Source organism: Pyxicephalus adspersus, chromosome 3, assembly GCF_032062135.1.
Source record: "Pyxicephalus adspersus chromosome 3, UCB_Pads_2.0, whole genome shotgun sequence".
NCBI lineage: Eukaryota > Metazoa > Chordata > Amphibia > Anura > Pyxicephalidae > Pyxicephalus > Pyxicephalus adspersus.
In genome coordinates, this window is record NC_092860.1 from 25290444 (window position 1) to 25305593 (window position 15150).

General features: G+C 37.0%; 1 protein-coding gene across 9 annotated transcripts in view; it reads left to right on the forward strand.

The window, feature by feature from the left end:
- Positions 1–14279, forward strand: part of CDK12 (cyclin dependent kinase 12) — a 41060-nt gene extending 26781 nt beyond the window's left edge. The window contains exons 14-17 of one of the 9 annotated variants that reach the window (XR_011919749.1): positions 3158–4579; positions 12916–13462; positions 13553–13624; positions 14031–14279. Coding sequence is in view for 1 of the 9 variants with exons in the window: in XM_072404003.1 (XP_072260104.1) it covers positions 3158–3240 (83 nt within the window). In the remaining 8 variants the exon portion in view is untranslated. Of the gene's footprint in view, positions 1–3157; positions 5549–12915 lie in introns of those variants that run through there. The other 8 variants (XR_011919746.1, XR_011919745.1, XR_011919747.1 and 5 more) reach the window with 8 other exon arrangements.
- The last annotated feature ends 871 nt before the right edge of the window (positions 14280–15150 follow it).

Here is a 15150-nt window from a genome sequence, read left to right on the forward strand (position 1 = left end):
TATTATCATTTAGGTGGACATTTTTTTAAAGAAAGCAAATATTCTGTATAGGGCTTTTTTGATGTCTTGACATAGAGGATCTCTAGGGAAGAGAGATAGTGTTTGCTTTTGTTTTTCTATAAAGTTTGATACAATGTATTTAGTAAAAATCCTATTACTTTTAACTAATTTCATATAATTTTGCTATTTAGAATTTAAAGAAATTGATACCAATGAGTGTATTTGAAAATGATTCCCCTGTCAATTCGACCAAGAATCAGCAACCTATTCATTAGAAGAAAAAGCAATTACTAGTTTGACCTTTGTGCTCAATTGATAATGGTCTATTAGGTGGCTGAGTAAGCCTTGGTTTTATTTTCAGGGGTGCAATGCATAGATCAACCATTCTCAAGGAACCCTTGAGATACCATTGAGGAACCCTTGAGATACCTTTCAGGTCTCAGTGAACCCCTGCCAATATTTATGATATGCTCGGTTAATGGTACAGTAGCCAGGTGGTCATTGAGATGAATGCCCCTTACATTGTTGGCTAGTGTAAGGATAGCTACTGTTAGAACAATATGTTTAGGATTTCCTTGTGTTTCCAAGCATCTAATTGCCAGCCCCAAATTGATTTGATTGGTATGAAAGGATAAAAGATAAATATATAACGAATTTTTACCTCCATAGATAAAGGTACATGTTATTCTACATGAATGTGTTGGGCTAGAATGACACCAGACAAAGTGTTGCTATTGTAGAAGATTGGATTATAATAAAAATAAAAAAATCACGTCGTTTGAATTCCTGATACCTTTAGCTGTTGTAGGTTTCTTTAAGAAATGTGGAGACGTGTACAGAAGATTAGATCACAAAATAATACTAATTAGTACAATATGACATATGATTAAAACAAAAACTTGAAACCAACAACTCAAAAAAAGGCAAAAAAAAAATGATCATATTCTTAACAAGGTTTCCGCATGTTCATAACAAAGGATCAATAATATAAATCAGCTTTATATTGATAATAAAACAACAGTAATGAGGGTTTTTTGCAGTATTGTTTTTTTTTTTTTTTTTTTTTTTACATCAGCTTATATACAAAAAGAAATGGTGTATGTGTAAATATAAAGGGGGGGGGGGGGGGGGGGGGAGAAGACTTGCATGTCTGTCCATCTTTGATATAGAAAAGGTCTCCCATAAAAGTGAGAAATGGGTAATGGGAGTTGTAAAGTAAGGTCAATGGTATATTGGTTAACATTATTTATTAAATATGCGTAGTAAAGTGTAGGACTCGCCTGAAAATGGGTATGCAAGAACTGGGCCAAAAGTTGCAGGTAGGAGGTCCCAGATGAGAGTCTGTTAGTGAAGATTGTGCTGTGTCAGGAGGCAAATGTGTTAATGTCTTACGAATGGAACTGTGCATGTGTTGATGGTATTAGCAGTGTGTTTTTTCCCTTACAGCCACTCCTCACAGATTCACCATCTTGGTTCTCCCTTACAGAGCCTTTGTGCACATTGCAGCAGCGTCGGGGAGAACTGTGGATTCAGAGGAACCACTGCATCCATAAGAAAGGCCAAACTTCTAAGCTATTACAGCCTGCACCCCCCTTACTAAAGCGCTGGCACAACAGTACCGGCACTGCGTGCCACTCAAGTCGGTGGGTGGGTGAAAAAAAAAGAGCACAGGAATGGAAGGAAAAGGGGCATTACATTTACACATACACCATTTCTATTTGAATATAGGCATATACCATAGAAATTATAGATATATTATGAAATCAACAATCCTGCTATAAACCTTCATTACTGATTGCTTTATTATCAACATGCAACTGATTTTTATCATTATTGATGCTATTTTATCATTTTTGTTTTTCTGAGTTGGTATTGAATTGTTTTTTTTAATATGTCATATTATACTGATGAGAATCATTTTGTGATCTAATATACTGTACATGTCTCCAGATATCCTGAAGAAGCCTAGAATGACAAAAAGTGTCAGGATTTCAGACAACTGCATTCTTTTTTTAAACTTTAATATAATCCAGTCTTCTACAATAACAATATCATGTCTAGCATCCTTTGGGCCCAACACACTAATGTAAAATTATATATTCTTTTATCTATGGAAATAAACTTTGTTATATATGCCTTTAAAAGCCCCCTTTCTTTTCTTTTATTTTCTGATACCAATCTAGTCAATTTGTGGCTGGTATTTAGATGCTTGGATACACAAGAACAAAGGGAAATCTTAGATATTTTCTTCTGTAACAGTAGCAACCTTTGCACTAGCCAACAATGTAAGGCGCATTCATCTCATTGACCACCAGGTTAATGTACCATGAACTGGGCATATCATAAATACTGGCAGGGGTTCTCTGAGATCTAAAAGTTGATATCAATACTGTTATAGATAGTCAGTGTCAGTGGTAAGTGATTTGAGAACACAAATTGCTAAAGGAACCCTTTGCAACTTTTGGAGGAACCCTTTTTTGGAAATACGGGCAGAGAAGCTGTGAATGATCCAACTGCCAAATTGAAGGGCAAAACATTTATAAAAATTTCCATAAAGATTTGCTTTTGTAATGTATAAAATAAAAAAAAAAATGGTTACATGACTTGGCATTATGCCACTGCAAGAATCCAGAATCACTTTTGTATGTTCCATCATGTTAAGAAAACTTTAGAGTATGTTATGGGAGAAAAAGAAGCACATACAATAACCATAAATAGTCCTTTACCAAAAACTTGGGGCTTACAGGTTCATCTCCAGAAGCAAAATGTTTGCAGCTAGACAAAACAGAAGCTGGATTTCAAGCCACTTTGTTTTTCTTTTTGTTTGTTTTTGCTCTGGTAATCCTCACCTGTGTATCTTGTATACATTATCATAGTAACTTTAACAAGTCTCTTGTACTTTTTTTTATATTTCAGTTACATGGAATTGGAATTTACTTTTTTATTGTAATTTTGTGGATTAAATTTCTTTTTTGATTAGATATTCCAGAATTTTTCTACATTTATTCAGAAAATAATTTTAGATTTTTAGGAGAGTATTTTTATTGACTTCTATGTTTTTATTTACATTAGATTGTAGTTTGAGAGTTTGTGTAGAATTGGGAATTTAATCTTAAAGCTAATTTTATTTTTATTCTTTTATTATCATTGATTGCAGCAGGTTGGGTATATCACAGGCTGACCACGTTTCTGCAGTATTTTGAGATGGCGGATAGCATTGCTGCCCTGAAAAAAAACTAAGAGGATCAGCAGGTACTGCTTACCTTTTTACTCCCATCATTGAAAAAAATTTACAAGACAAGAAAGGAATTATTTATACAAATTCAGTATTTCGGTTCACATATACTTTGGTAAGAAAAATTAGATAATAGATCTTACCTTTCTACAGATACTTTCTGTTGGCAGACATTGTGAAAATCATTGTGAACAAATCCTTATCAGGCCTTTATTGAATAATCCAGAACAGGCAAGACTGGCAATGTCACATACAAATTTTAGCAGGCAGTTTATGCAAAAAAAGTGTTGAAGGTAGGATGGGATGGGGTGCAATACGTAAAAATGTGGAAAGTATGTCAGCAAGCAGTGTGTTCAGGAGAGGAATGTGAATGATATAATTGAGGGCAATATTTTAAGTAGAGTGTGGGGGACATAAAAAGAACCCTGCATGAGCAAGAAGGAGAATGTGCAATATATGACAGTGGGGGTATGGGAGGGGAAAACCATTAACCGTTTCACCAACACCTTTGGGCTACTGATTTGTGTATAATTTGCAACCATTTCAATTCAAGTGAATGAAAGAGTTAGGTAAGTTCATCCTATTAAAAACAGTAGCATAGTGATATTCTTTTCTCACACAATGTCATATAGAAGAGCAATAGAGGTTAAAATCAGTGGACACAGCCTAGTACATTGATTCTTTTTATTGCAGGACAGTAAAGGTGGATGAGAGTACAACAAAGTACTGCAGACTGTGTAGATGTGTCTATAGAATTGTGGACAATGGACTGTTATAAGGTCCAGAAACAGTAGAGAGCCTTGCTGGGCATATATTAGGGATGGGGCACAAGTTTATCAGGCATTGTTAAAGTTGGAAATGGGGCAGTGGAGCTGAGATTACTACTGGACTAAGCTCAGTGTGACTGATTCACTCATTTTTGCCACAGGCAGATGTATTATTTTTATTTTTTCTCCATAAATGCATGACCAAATACAATAAGTTTTGTTTAGTTAGGTTTTCTTCATTTTCTTTTAGACTAGTTTGAAAATCAGATAATGTTTTAGGTCACATTCATTAAAAAAAAAACATTTTTAAATGGTTTACAATCTTTCAAGCACCACTGGGTCTTCCAGAGGACTTCCTAGTGGACTCCCTAGTGGACTCAGCCAACAATGTATGTACTAAGGCTTGTTAATGAGAAATACAGTTGTCTTTTCCAGGAATCGGTTTGAAGAAATGTCATAACCCATAACCCTTCCTAAGAAAAAATCCAGTAGAACAAAATAACTTTATTTTTGGATCTGTAAATCTTCAAAGATGAAAATAAAATTGTACTGCAAACCTATACCAAGGAACTCCATGGTAATAGTCATTATCTTTCTTTAATAATACATATGGTAGCTTTAAAAAATAAAACAAAATAAAAAAAAAGATTTGGAGGAAAAAGCAGTCTAATTATAAAATACAAAGCTAAGGGTTAATTAGGTAAAAAAATCTAGCATATATATACTAAGTGAGCACTGGTATGTTCTGTATTAAGATGTCAGCGAAATATATCAGTCAACTAATGTTGGCAATTATGTGAAGCAAGTGTTTTTTTTAGTAAATCTGTACTGACCTGGGAAGGATTGTGAGTATACACTCATTACTGCTGTTTTCTTGAAATAGGCTCAATTGCATGCTTCATTCGGGAACAAGAAGGTCTAAAATTCCCAACTCATTGCCCTTTTTCTTCATGTATGCATTTGTCAAGTGCCTTTTATGCACACCTGTGGGGGTATTTTTACTTATTTTATCACAAGGGGACTGAACAGCCACTTCAGACCCTGCCAGTGGTAATCAACTGACATCAGTCGCTGTTGGTTGATAGCCCTTATCCTGCTATAGGCGTGTAAGCAAACACCCAGTTGCTATAATGGTGTCAAAATTATGGCGACTTAAAATTTTGAAAAAAATTTACGACCTGAACTGATGCAGATATGCCTTGTATCCTGAAGACAAATCGATAGGACTTCCCAGACTCTGCTCTCCATAGTTCAGTGTAATTATGGCTGAATAAGTAGCCATATCAAAGCAGTGTTACCATCCTAGGAGGACTATACGCATTTGGCTGTATGATCTACAATCAATTTTATATCGCCAAGAAAAGTAATCCTGAGCAAGTGAATCCGTGTCTGCAGATCAGCATGCTTTTAGTGTAAGAGTCAGATCTAGATCATCCACAGGCAACCTTTAGCAGGTGGACAGTAGGAAGTGGATATTAACAGATGGTTGACCAATGTTTAAACACCATTATGCTCAGAGTAAATTTATCAAAAAACAAAAAAAAAATCTGTTGCTATTGTGCTGTACCCACGATTAGAGAAACTTCATTCACAAGAAATTCTCAGATTAGTGGACCTCACCTTTTTAACTGAATACTTACAATGCATGCAAAGCAGTGGCTTCCAAAAAAATCACCAATTTCTTTTGATGATGTTTACGTTTTGTTGCTGTATTTTGCTTTGTTTTTTTGTTTTTAGATTTGAGTCCAAGAAGGTAAAATAAAAGATTTTTATGGTATTGTTTCCTGCATCAATAAGGTTACTACTGGTTATGATTTTTATATTCCGTCACGATATGCTAGAACTTCAAATTCAGGATACATGCTAATATAGAGAGTGTGGGTACGCTGAGAAGAACTGCTTAACAATATATATTAACTCTCTAAGCAGTAGTCTGTTATATCTCAAGAATCTACATGAGATGTTTGGACCCAGTTGTAAAACCTTGTAAATCATCAGATGAATGTATTCCTTATTTTGCATACAGACCCAGAAACTGCAAAAAAACAAAAAAACAAAAAAAAAAAAACAATCTACATGTACAAGTTTAAAATTTTTTGACCTTTGTCTTGAAAAACTACTAGCCAGCACATTACAGCTTTATGACAGTGATCCAGGCTACCTCCGTCTGTGTAAATCAGCCATGGGGATATGCAGATTCTGAGGTCCAACAATGTCAACGGTCCATCAACTTGTTCCAGGTTGCATTTGTAAAACAACAAAATCTTCAACTGTTATGTTCTTTGCTTTTCCATGACTGTATGCCCACTTGTTGTGCAGGTATACTTCTGTTACCTTTAATGAAAGTTATGTTTGTTGTTTCCTTTATAAGGCGTTTTATCTAGATAAACCCTTCACAAAGGTGCTTTTGATACAGCATTAAATCCATGAGGTATCCTGTCAGAATTTTGTGGTGTTGATTTAGCATTTTTGAACTAAATCAACCAAACGCAGTTGGTTTAAGTGTAAAAATGTGTTACAAAATAGTCATACAACAATATCTTAGAATCATGCATCAAGAGGTAGGCGTCTGTATTCTATAGTGTCTAAAACTTCTTGCCAGTAAAACCATGTAACAGAGAATTTTTTGCCCGTGCCCTTTAGGTCAGCTGTTAGATCTTCCATGCGCATAATCACATTCACTCCACAAACCACATACCAATAGTCAGTGGGGAGGTCTGCCTCTATAGAGTGGGAATTCCGGCTCTAGCCCCATTTAATAAATGTATCAACACTGATTTGCAGTACGTTTTCATGGAGATGGCTTTATGGTGGAGTAGAAAGAAGGCCGGACCGTTTGCTACATGAATATCCGTGAACGTCTGGGCAATCTCCCTCACTCCCCTCCAAAAATCCCACAATACTGGACAGCTCCTGAAAATGTGTAGCATGGTACCTGTGTCCCGCATCTAGACAAGATCTTGTACAATGTTACTTGATAGCTACTGGAGAGAGTTCTTATCTGCCAGTTGAATCATCTGCAGTTTTTGTGAGTGTGAGAACGAAGCTCCCAATTTGTTCTCCCAAGTACTCAGGAAGGACCCAAGGGAGTTTCAGGGAGAAATGGCCAGCAACCCATAAAGGGCAGGCAGGGTGTGTCTAAAAATACCTTTGTTAGCGCACATAATTTCAAATTCTGTCAGTTGTCTGGTGAAGCCACTGCTTGTTAGTAATCAACGCAGAAAATGTTTATTTGGAAGGTTGGGTGCTGTGAGGTCAGAAGCTGACACCCATTAATTTTGATTTAAGAAGTGTATTTCTCTGTATAAATCGAAAGTAGACCATTACTACTACTACTATACAGTATTTATATAGCCCCATCATATTACGCAGCGCTGTACAAAGTCCATAGTCATGTCACTACCTGTCCCTCAAAGGGGCTCACCACAGTCCTATGTCTTTATTACAGTCTGAGGTCAATTTTGGGGGGAAGCCAAGTAACCTAACTGCATGTTTTTTGAATGTGGGAGGAAACCAGAGTACCTGGAGAAAACCCACGAAAACACGGGGAGAACCTGCAAACTGCATACAGATAGTGTCCTGGCTGAGATTCGAACCTGGGACCTAGTGCTGCAAAGGCCAGAGCACTTGTGTAGCCATCCTCGGGCCTAATGTTGGGTTGCCCAGAATTGGGTATAAAGGTGAAGGGGCTGGTGACCTATCCCTGCGGGGGAAATATCTTCGGCAGGTAGGCAAGTAGGACAGATGGTAGGATGATGTTTGATACTGTTGGCATTCAGAGTCTGCAGCCATGGGAGTACATATAAGGGGGTTATTGTTTAAGATCAGCTCGTCTACACCAGTCCAGTACCTGTACCAGCAGAGCTGCTGACTTGTAAAACATCAGATTGGGGATGCCCAGTCCCCCCCACCCCCTTCCATTGAAAAAACATAGACCTGCCAGTTTTGGGCGTTCAGTTTCCCCATATAATTTTTAAATATAAGTGAGTTTGCGGATTGAAAGTATAGAATATTGTGGACATTACCATAAACGTTGGCTATTATAAGTTCCAATTTCTTTAACGTTTACCTAGTGCTAGAATTCCTAGTCCAGTCTGTTATAACAACTTTAATGGGTATACAGTCAATCATTTTTATTCTTTCAGCAGCTGCTTGTTTAACTACAGTTCTCTCCCAATATTTTATTTAGCATTATGTATTTAGGTAATATAATGTGAACCAATAAAAAGGCAGATTTTTTGGTTAAAGAGGTAAAATGTATATATGGTTTAATAGTAAGTGTTTTTTCTAATTAATTCACTAGGGGACGCTGTGTTTGTTTTTATTCTCAATGAAGTATAAATTACTGTGAATGAGAATTAACACAGCACCACCTTCAGGATGAACTGGAAATTCTTTCTAAATATACTCCTTAATGTTAAATTTCAAAAATCTCTAATAAATAAAATGCCTTTATTCATATGTGTGGGATATGCATATAGTCACTGGATATATGAAATCAAGTAAATTATGTTCAGGTAATGTTTACAATATTTTACAGTTACTCAAAGTTACAGCAATCTAAAGAGAGCCAAGGCTCATGATAGGTTGATGGTATTTATTGTACATAGATTTATACCTAGGGGCACAAAATAGGTGTCATTATTGTTCTGTAAGACATAACATTTTGTAAGCCCAACATTTGCTTTAATAAGGAGTTGAAATTGGAATAACTAACTTTGTAAATATGGTAAATGTTTTTAGAGTTTCTATAAACTTTGCTGTGACCAACAGGAAGGGTTGCAATTTTAATAGCAGTACCTACTAGTACTAAAAGTAAATTATCTTTGGGGGGGCTAGATGTTTGCTGTGAAATCCCACCAAAATGCCAATCAGTAATAAGGTGTATGGCAATTGTCATCCTCTGCAGATAACAATGGCAGTTGACAATGCTTCAACATGATTTACATTGAAATGTATTTTATCATTAACCAGCTCCAATATCAGGGCGTTTTTGCAGAGCACAGAGCTGTATATTCATATAAAAGTGTGTATGTATACTAGGGATGAGCAAGCTAGATTTGTTAATTTGATCTCGCAGTGAATCGGGCCTTTCTCGCTTGGCGAACATGTAAGTGTGAACGGCCTTGTGAATTTGGCCGTCGAATTTAAATTTTACGAGACCTGCAAGAGCAATCGGGAGCAGAGCTGACAGCTCCTACCAGAACTGTAGTATGTGTTCTTGGATAGAGATTCTCTATGCAAGAGCACAGGAGTCCCGTGGCTGTGCTCATGAATGAATGCAGCCGTGGGAATCATCCTGTGATGATTCCCACCGCTGCATTTATTCATGAGCACAGCCAAGGGACTCGCACTGACAGGAGGAGTCCGGTGGCTGTGCTCATGAATGAATGCAGCCGTGGGAATGGTCCTGTAATCATTCTCACGGCTGCAATCATTTATGAGCACAGCCGCGGGAATCCTCCTGTAAGTGTGCAATCCCCGGGCACTAGAGGTTAAATGAGGACAAGGCTCCCCATTCATCACCTCTGGTGCTCTCTGATTGGCTGAGGAAAGGTAAACCCTGATGACGCTTGAGCTGAGGAAAGGTAAACCCTGATGGCACTTGAGCACAGCCGCGGTACTCCTCCTGTCAGTGTGAGTCCCGCGGCTGTGCTCAATAATGAATGCAGCCATGGGAATCATCCTGTAATTTCCTCGAAGTTCCGATGGTTCTGCAACGTTTCGGCAAGCCGATTTTGGGGACCCATCAGAAGTTCGAGGAAATTTTCGCAAGACTGGCAGAGGCCTTCTCGCTCATCCCTAATGTATACATCAAAACCTATTTTAAAGACAGATCTTACACTGACCACTGTCTTTTATCTATAGCTTCTCTAAGATCCCAAGAAAATGTGTTCCTGTACAAGAATTACAAATTAAACTAGGCTATGACTTTTATACAACACAGAAGCTACATGTCCTAGTATAGATTAAAATAGATATAGTGACAAACTATCAAGACTCAAGCTGTTACCTACCTGAAGTGTGTCCACTATATACAGTATATTCTGTATAGCCATATCGCAGAATTATCCAGGTCAAATATAGTGGGTTTGGTTTGAATGACAAAGTTTGTAAAAAAAAAAAATTCTGTTTCTATGTACTTTTCAATTTTAGGTAAGACAGGCTATGTATCAGTGCAAAACTCCCGCTATAATAATAGGTCCAGAAGTAAGGACCCCAAATATCAACTCCTTTCAGAGATACAATTCACCAAAAGTCTGGTGTCCGCCACAGGCCTGGTGCATCAAGAATAGAACACTCCCTAAGGGTAAAGGAAACCCATACTATACCTATACTTACTAGTGTAATCCCAATGCTTACCGGGGTTTACCAAGACAATGGAATCCAAACAGATGGGAGTCAGACCTCTATCAATGCCGTGGTTGGTGCTCAAGTCCAAGAACACCCCACTTTTCTACTTTTCGGAAAAGTCCGCACCATGCAGCAGTGTACAGTAAGAAGGAGCATGAAAGGACACAGGTAAGATTATATGTTGTTGTGTTATGTTATTGTTAAATGTTGTGCTTACAGAAAAGGTATCATATAGGTATGAATTATGAAATACTGTAAAATACCTGAACCTAGCTTACTTGATTTGATATATCTCTAGTGGCTATATGCATATCACACACATCAATACAACCATTCCTTTTATGGAATAAATTATAGATGATTGTCATTTAACACTAGGAGGTATATTTATAAACAATTTCCAACTCATCCAGAAGGTGGTGCTGTGTTAGGTTTCATTTAAAGTAAATTGTTTTCTTTCACAATGAAGTGTAAACATAGCATCCTCTAGTGCCTGAATAAGGAATAGCACCTACTAGTAAAACAATGCCCCTGATTCATCAATAAAATCCGCGCTCGCTGGAAGCGCGAAAGTACGCGCGGCCATCGATCGCGGTTTACCGCAGTCCGGACTCGAGTGTGCGCGTACACTCGCCTCACTGCCAGCCGGATTCCTGCCTTCACAATAATAAGCAATTATGGGTAATGTGTGTGCCATTAGAAAGAATGATTTTTTAGGGGAACAGTGACTTTTAATGCAAGCTCGCCAGTGTAAAGCTGACGGAGATGTGCTGCTCCGGCCGCGAGCTTTTTCTGTTGCGAATGCGCGAGCGATAATCCGATTCTGCTTGATGAATCAGGGGCAATGTATCTATATATATATATTGTACTTTCTCTTTGGAGAAGGGGGTAGCACATTTTGGGTTAAAGATGGAGAACGTTGTACCATTATATTTTTCTGTAGTGGTAAAAAGTTTTTATTTTTCTGAGATGTTGGGAGCTCAGTTGCTATTTATTTAGGAACATTCCTCAGAACTACATTGCTGAAGAGCCCCTTTGCTATTTACAGTGTTTGGTAAGGCTCCATGGAGTCCAGACAACAGCTTTGTTTTGTGAGTACAGCAATCTATGTATGTATTTGGGATGCCGATATGTTGTGGAATGCTTAGTTTTGAGCTGATATTGAGCCATTACTCCAAACAGAAAGCTGGGGTGTAATAGATTTTGGAAGATCAAGTATCATTCTGTATGTTTATAAAGGTATAAAAGATGATGGAATATGAAGGCTGTCGTTGTTGGGCTTCTGAATTATTTGCATGCTTTTTCAAGTCAGTTACCCAAAGTATTGAGGACAATATACTTGCATGGCAGAGAAGGAAGAAGGAGAGATTAGCTTTGGTAGTCTTTATATTTCTCTCAGGGCAGGTTTCTTTAAAAAAAAAAAAAAAAAAGTTTACGGGATAACTGCAAAACATTGCTACCAGTTCTCTCTGATTTCTATGGGTTTGAAGGTTTGACCCTGAAATATTTGTGTCCTGTTTTAATACCGCCTGCTATACCATAAAATTATTTATTGGTTTACATTACATTACCTAAATTCATAATGGTAAATAAAATATTTGGATATACCTGTAATACCTGTACACATTTACAGCTGTAGAACTAGAAAGAAGTAAAATGATTGACTGTAAAGAAATGATAAAGTGGGTATAGTAAATTGTGGGAAAATAAGCTCAAAGTGAACATTAAATATATTGGATTTTACCATAAACTTTGGCAATTATATTATCCACAATATTGCTTGAAAGTCTAATGCTGTACTTGTTTATTTCAGGTTTTTATCAAATAGAAGAGAACATATCAGTCATTACTATAACCCATCTATGTTGGAGGACCCCTGGGCAGAACAGCAAGCCGAAGACACTAAATCTGCTGGGATATAAATCCTGTTTATTAATAATAATAATAATAATAATAATAATAATAATACCTCACAGATTTAATGCTAGATCACAAGCACCTTTAGAAAGGATTTATGATGATACAAAACCTTGTAAGAAAATTAGATAAGTGACATTTAGGGAAACAACAAAAATAACTTCTATTAAAAGTAACACAAGTATGGATGCACCCCACAAAGGGACATATAGTCAATTTCACTCTAATATGGAGCTTAGTGGTAGAAAAAAAGCAAAACGTATAGTAAGTATAGTACTTACGTACAGTAAGTGTTGAGGATTTTGGTGATTTATAAATGCAATTTGAGTTTCCCAAGGCAATGGTCAAATGTTTCTTTTTTATGATTGAACCTGTACATGGTATTGGTGTTTTTGTGCTGTTTCTTAATCCAATACAATGCAGGACAGGGTCCTCTCCTCCTCCTGTGTCATTGTATATGTCTGTCATTTGCACTCCCTATTTATTGTACAGCTCTGTATAATATGTTGGCACAGTTTATCATTAATAATAATAATAATAATAATAATAATAATAATAATATTGTCTGCCCACCAACACTATGTGAATGAGTACAAGAAGTAAAGAGCAGTGATTTTTTTCCTTTTCACTATGTCTGTTTAGGCATTTACAAAGCCTGGCTTGGTGCCTGTGTTGGTGAATGTGGTTTGATACCAGAGAACAAAATGCAATGCAAACATACTGTAAGAAGATAACATCGAATAAGTGAAGCGTACGATCCGCTATCTCATAGGATTCACCAACACATCACCCACGGTAAACTCATAGTGTATTAAAAATACTACATACATATCACACAACCACTTGTACACTTTGGCCACAAGATCTTTCATGCCACAGACACCTCTACACAAGTTTAGATTCCCCCTGCATCCACAGGGACTTGTGGGGGACCAACAATACGCTACACAACAATATTCTGGTTAAGATCCTTTTACATTCTCCCATATATTTCCTTTAGCTTGTTCATAAGTTAAAAATACTTTGACCATAAAAGACTAATTTGACTATCAATCCTTTTAGGTCCTGGAATATTACCAAACATTGTCATGTATTTTCAACTTTCCAAAATAATATTGTATGACTCCATCTATAACCGTGCCTAATTGGTTTTAATCTGATTTATGTACTTTAAAACTACATCTTGAAGGTATGTATAGATATACACCTAAAATTACCATACTAGCATTACCATATATTTTTACCTTTACTACCATTACCCTTTTTTCATCACTATCAGTACTCCTCCATTGCTGCATATACTACATCTACTAAGGTGACTTCTGTGATTAACAGTACTGGTCACCCAAATGTAAGTAAGCCAATTTGGCATATCATTTTACCTGTTTTTCAGATTACTAATACCTTTTTAATTTTTCATACTCTGAAATATTTTTATCAGCAACGTATTCAAAGTTATTTTGGATTTATTACCTTGGATATAGAGAAATAATATCTCTTACATGCCACCCAAACACCTAACACACCATATACACTAATAAATACATCTCATATAAAATATTGATGTTTCACTAGTACCTAGCATTTAGAAAATCATGTTATTTATTGGATGCAATTAATATGTATTGTTTACGGCTTTGGGCCTAACTTTAGGTCAAAAAAACTGTGGTATCTGTAGATAGCTTTTGTTACGTGTAACATAACCAAAGTTGTCATATTTGGTACTTTATTATGTTTTTCTTTAAACTCGCACACAGACTGAACAGTCCATATGCTATTACTCCCTTGAAGAAGCCTATCGTGGCAAAACGCGGCGGGAACACCTAAAGACAAATACGGTTTCATAACCTATATGGTTAGAATTTATATGTCTGGTTTATACATCCCAGTCTTGTGATTATACAACCAGACTGGGTGTATTTCCAACAATGTATGTATTGTAATTATGTATGACTCAAAAATGTATCAATACATAATTAACAATAAAAACATCTTTTGAGCACAAACCTCTTGCTTTCGTCTTTTCAACAAATTTACTAGTTGACACATGCAGAAATCCTATTGCAAGATACAAATATTGCTTGATTGCAATATTTACCTCTAAAGGCTGTGCAACAAATTAGGTTAAGGGTTTCATAATTTTGCCAATGCCTTTTTTATTTGTGTTGTTATTTAAAATATTCTGTTAAATCAAATCTCTATGAAAAAATAAAATGAACAATGATGGGTGCTTTAAAGAAGATGGGCTCCTTCCAGCCCAACCCCCTTTCCATGACTCCCCAGCTCTTTTTATGTTCCCCTTCTTGCTGCCAATTTTCCCCCAGCTAAAGTGTCAGCCTGACTTTAATTCTTGCATAGGATCTCTAATTATATGGATCGGCCTCACACCTTCCTGGCTGAACTCTTGGTGGGATGCAGACAGAAATCCTAGCGGACGCCTCCAGCAACCAGATCACTTCTGCCATCTTTCCGGGGTAAAATCACATATAAGAAAGCGAAACTTGCTGCTTTGGAACAGCTTGTGGATGCCCCTACTATCCTCTCTCAAGAACCCAATTTATAGTCTATGACTTCCAGCTTCCCCCTATCCAGCCTTTCTTTTTGTCTGTGTATCTAAAACACTACAATAAACTCACTGACTATTGGGCCCTTGTGATAGGTCTTTGCCCCTGATTCATCATTTTTTAGGGGAACAGTGACTTTTAATGCATGATCGCCAGTAAAAAGCTGTCGGATAAGCGCGGCTCCGTGCGCGAGCTTTTCCGGTTGTTGAATAGCGTGATCGCGCACGATTCCGGATCGCTAATACGAATGCGCGACCGATAATCTGATTTTGCTTGATGAATCAGGGGCTTTGTGTTCTCTCTCCTTAGTCCT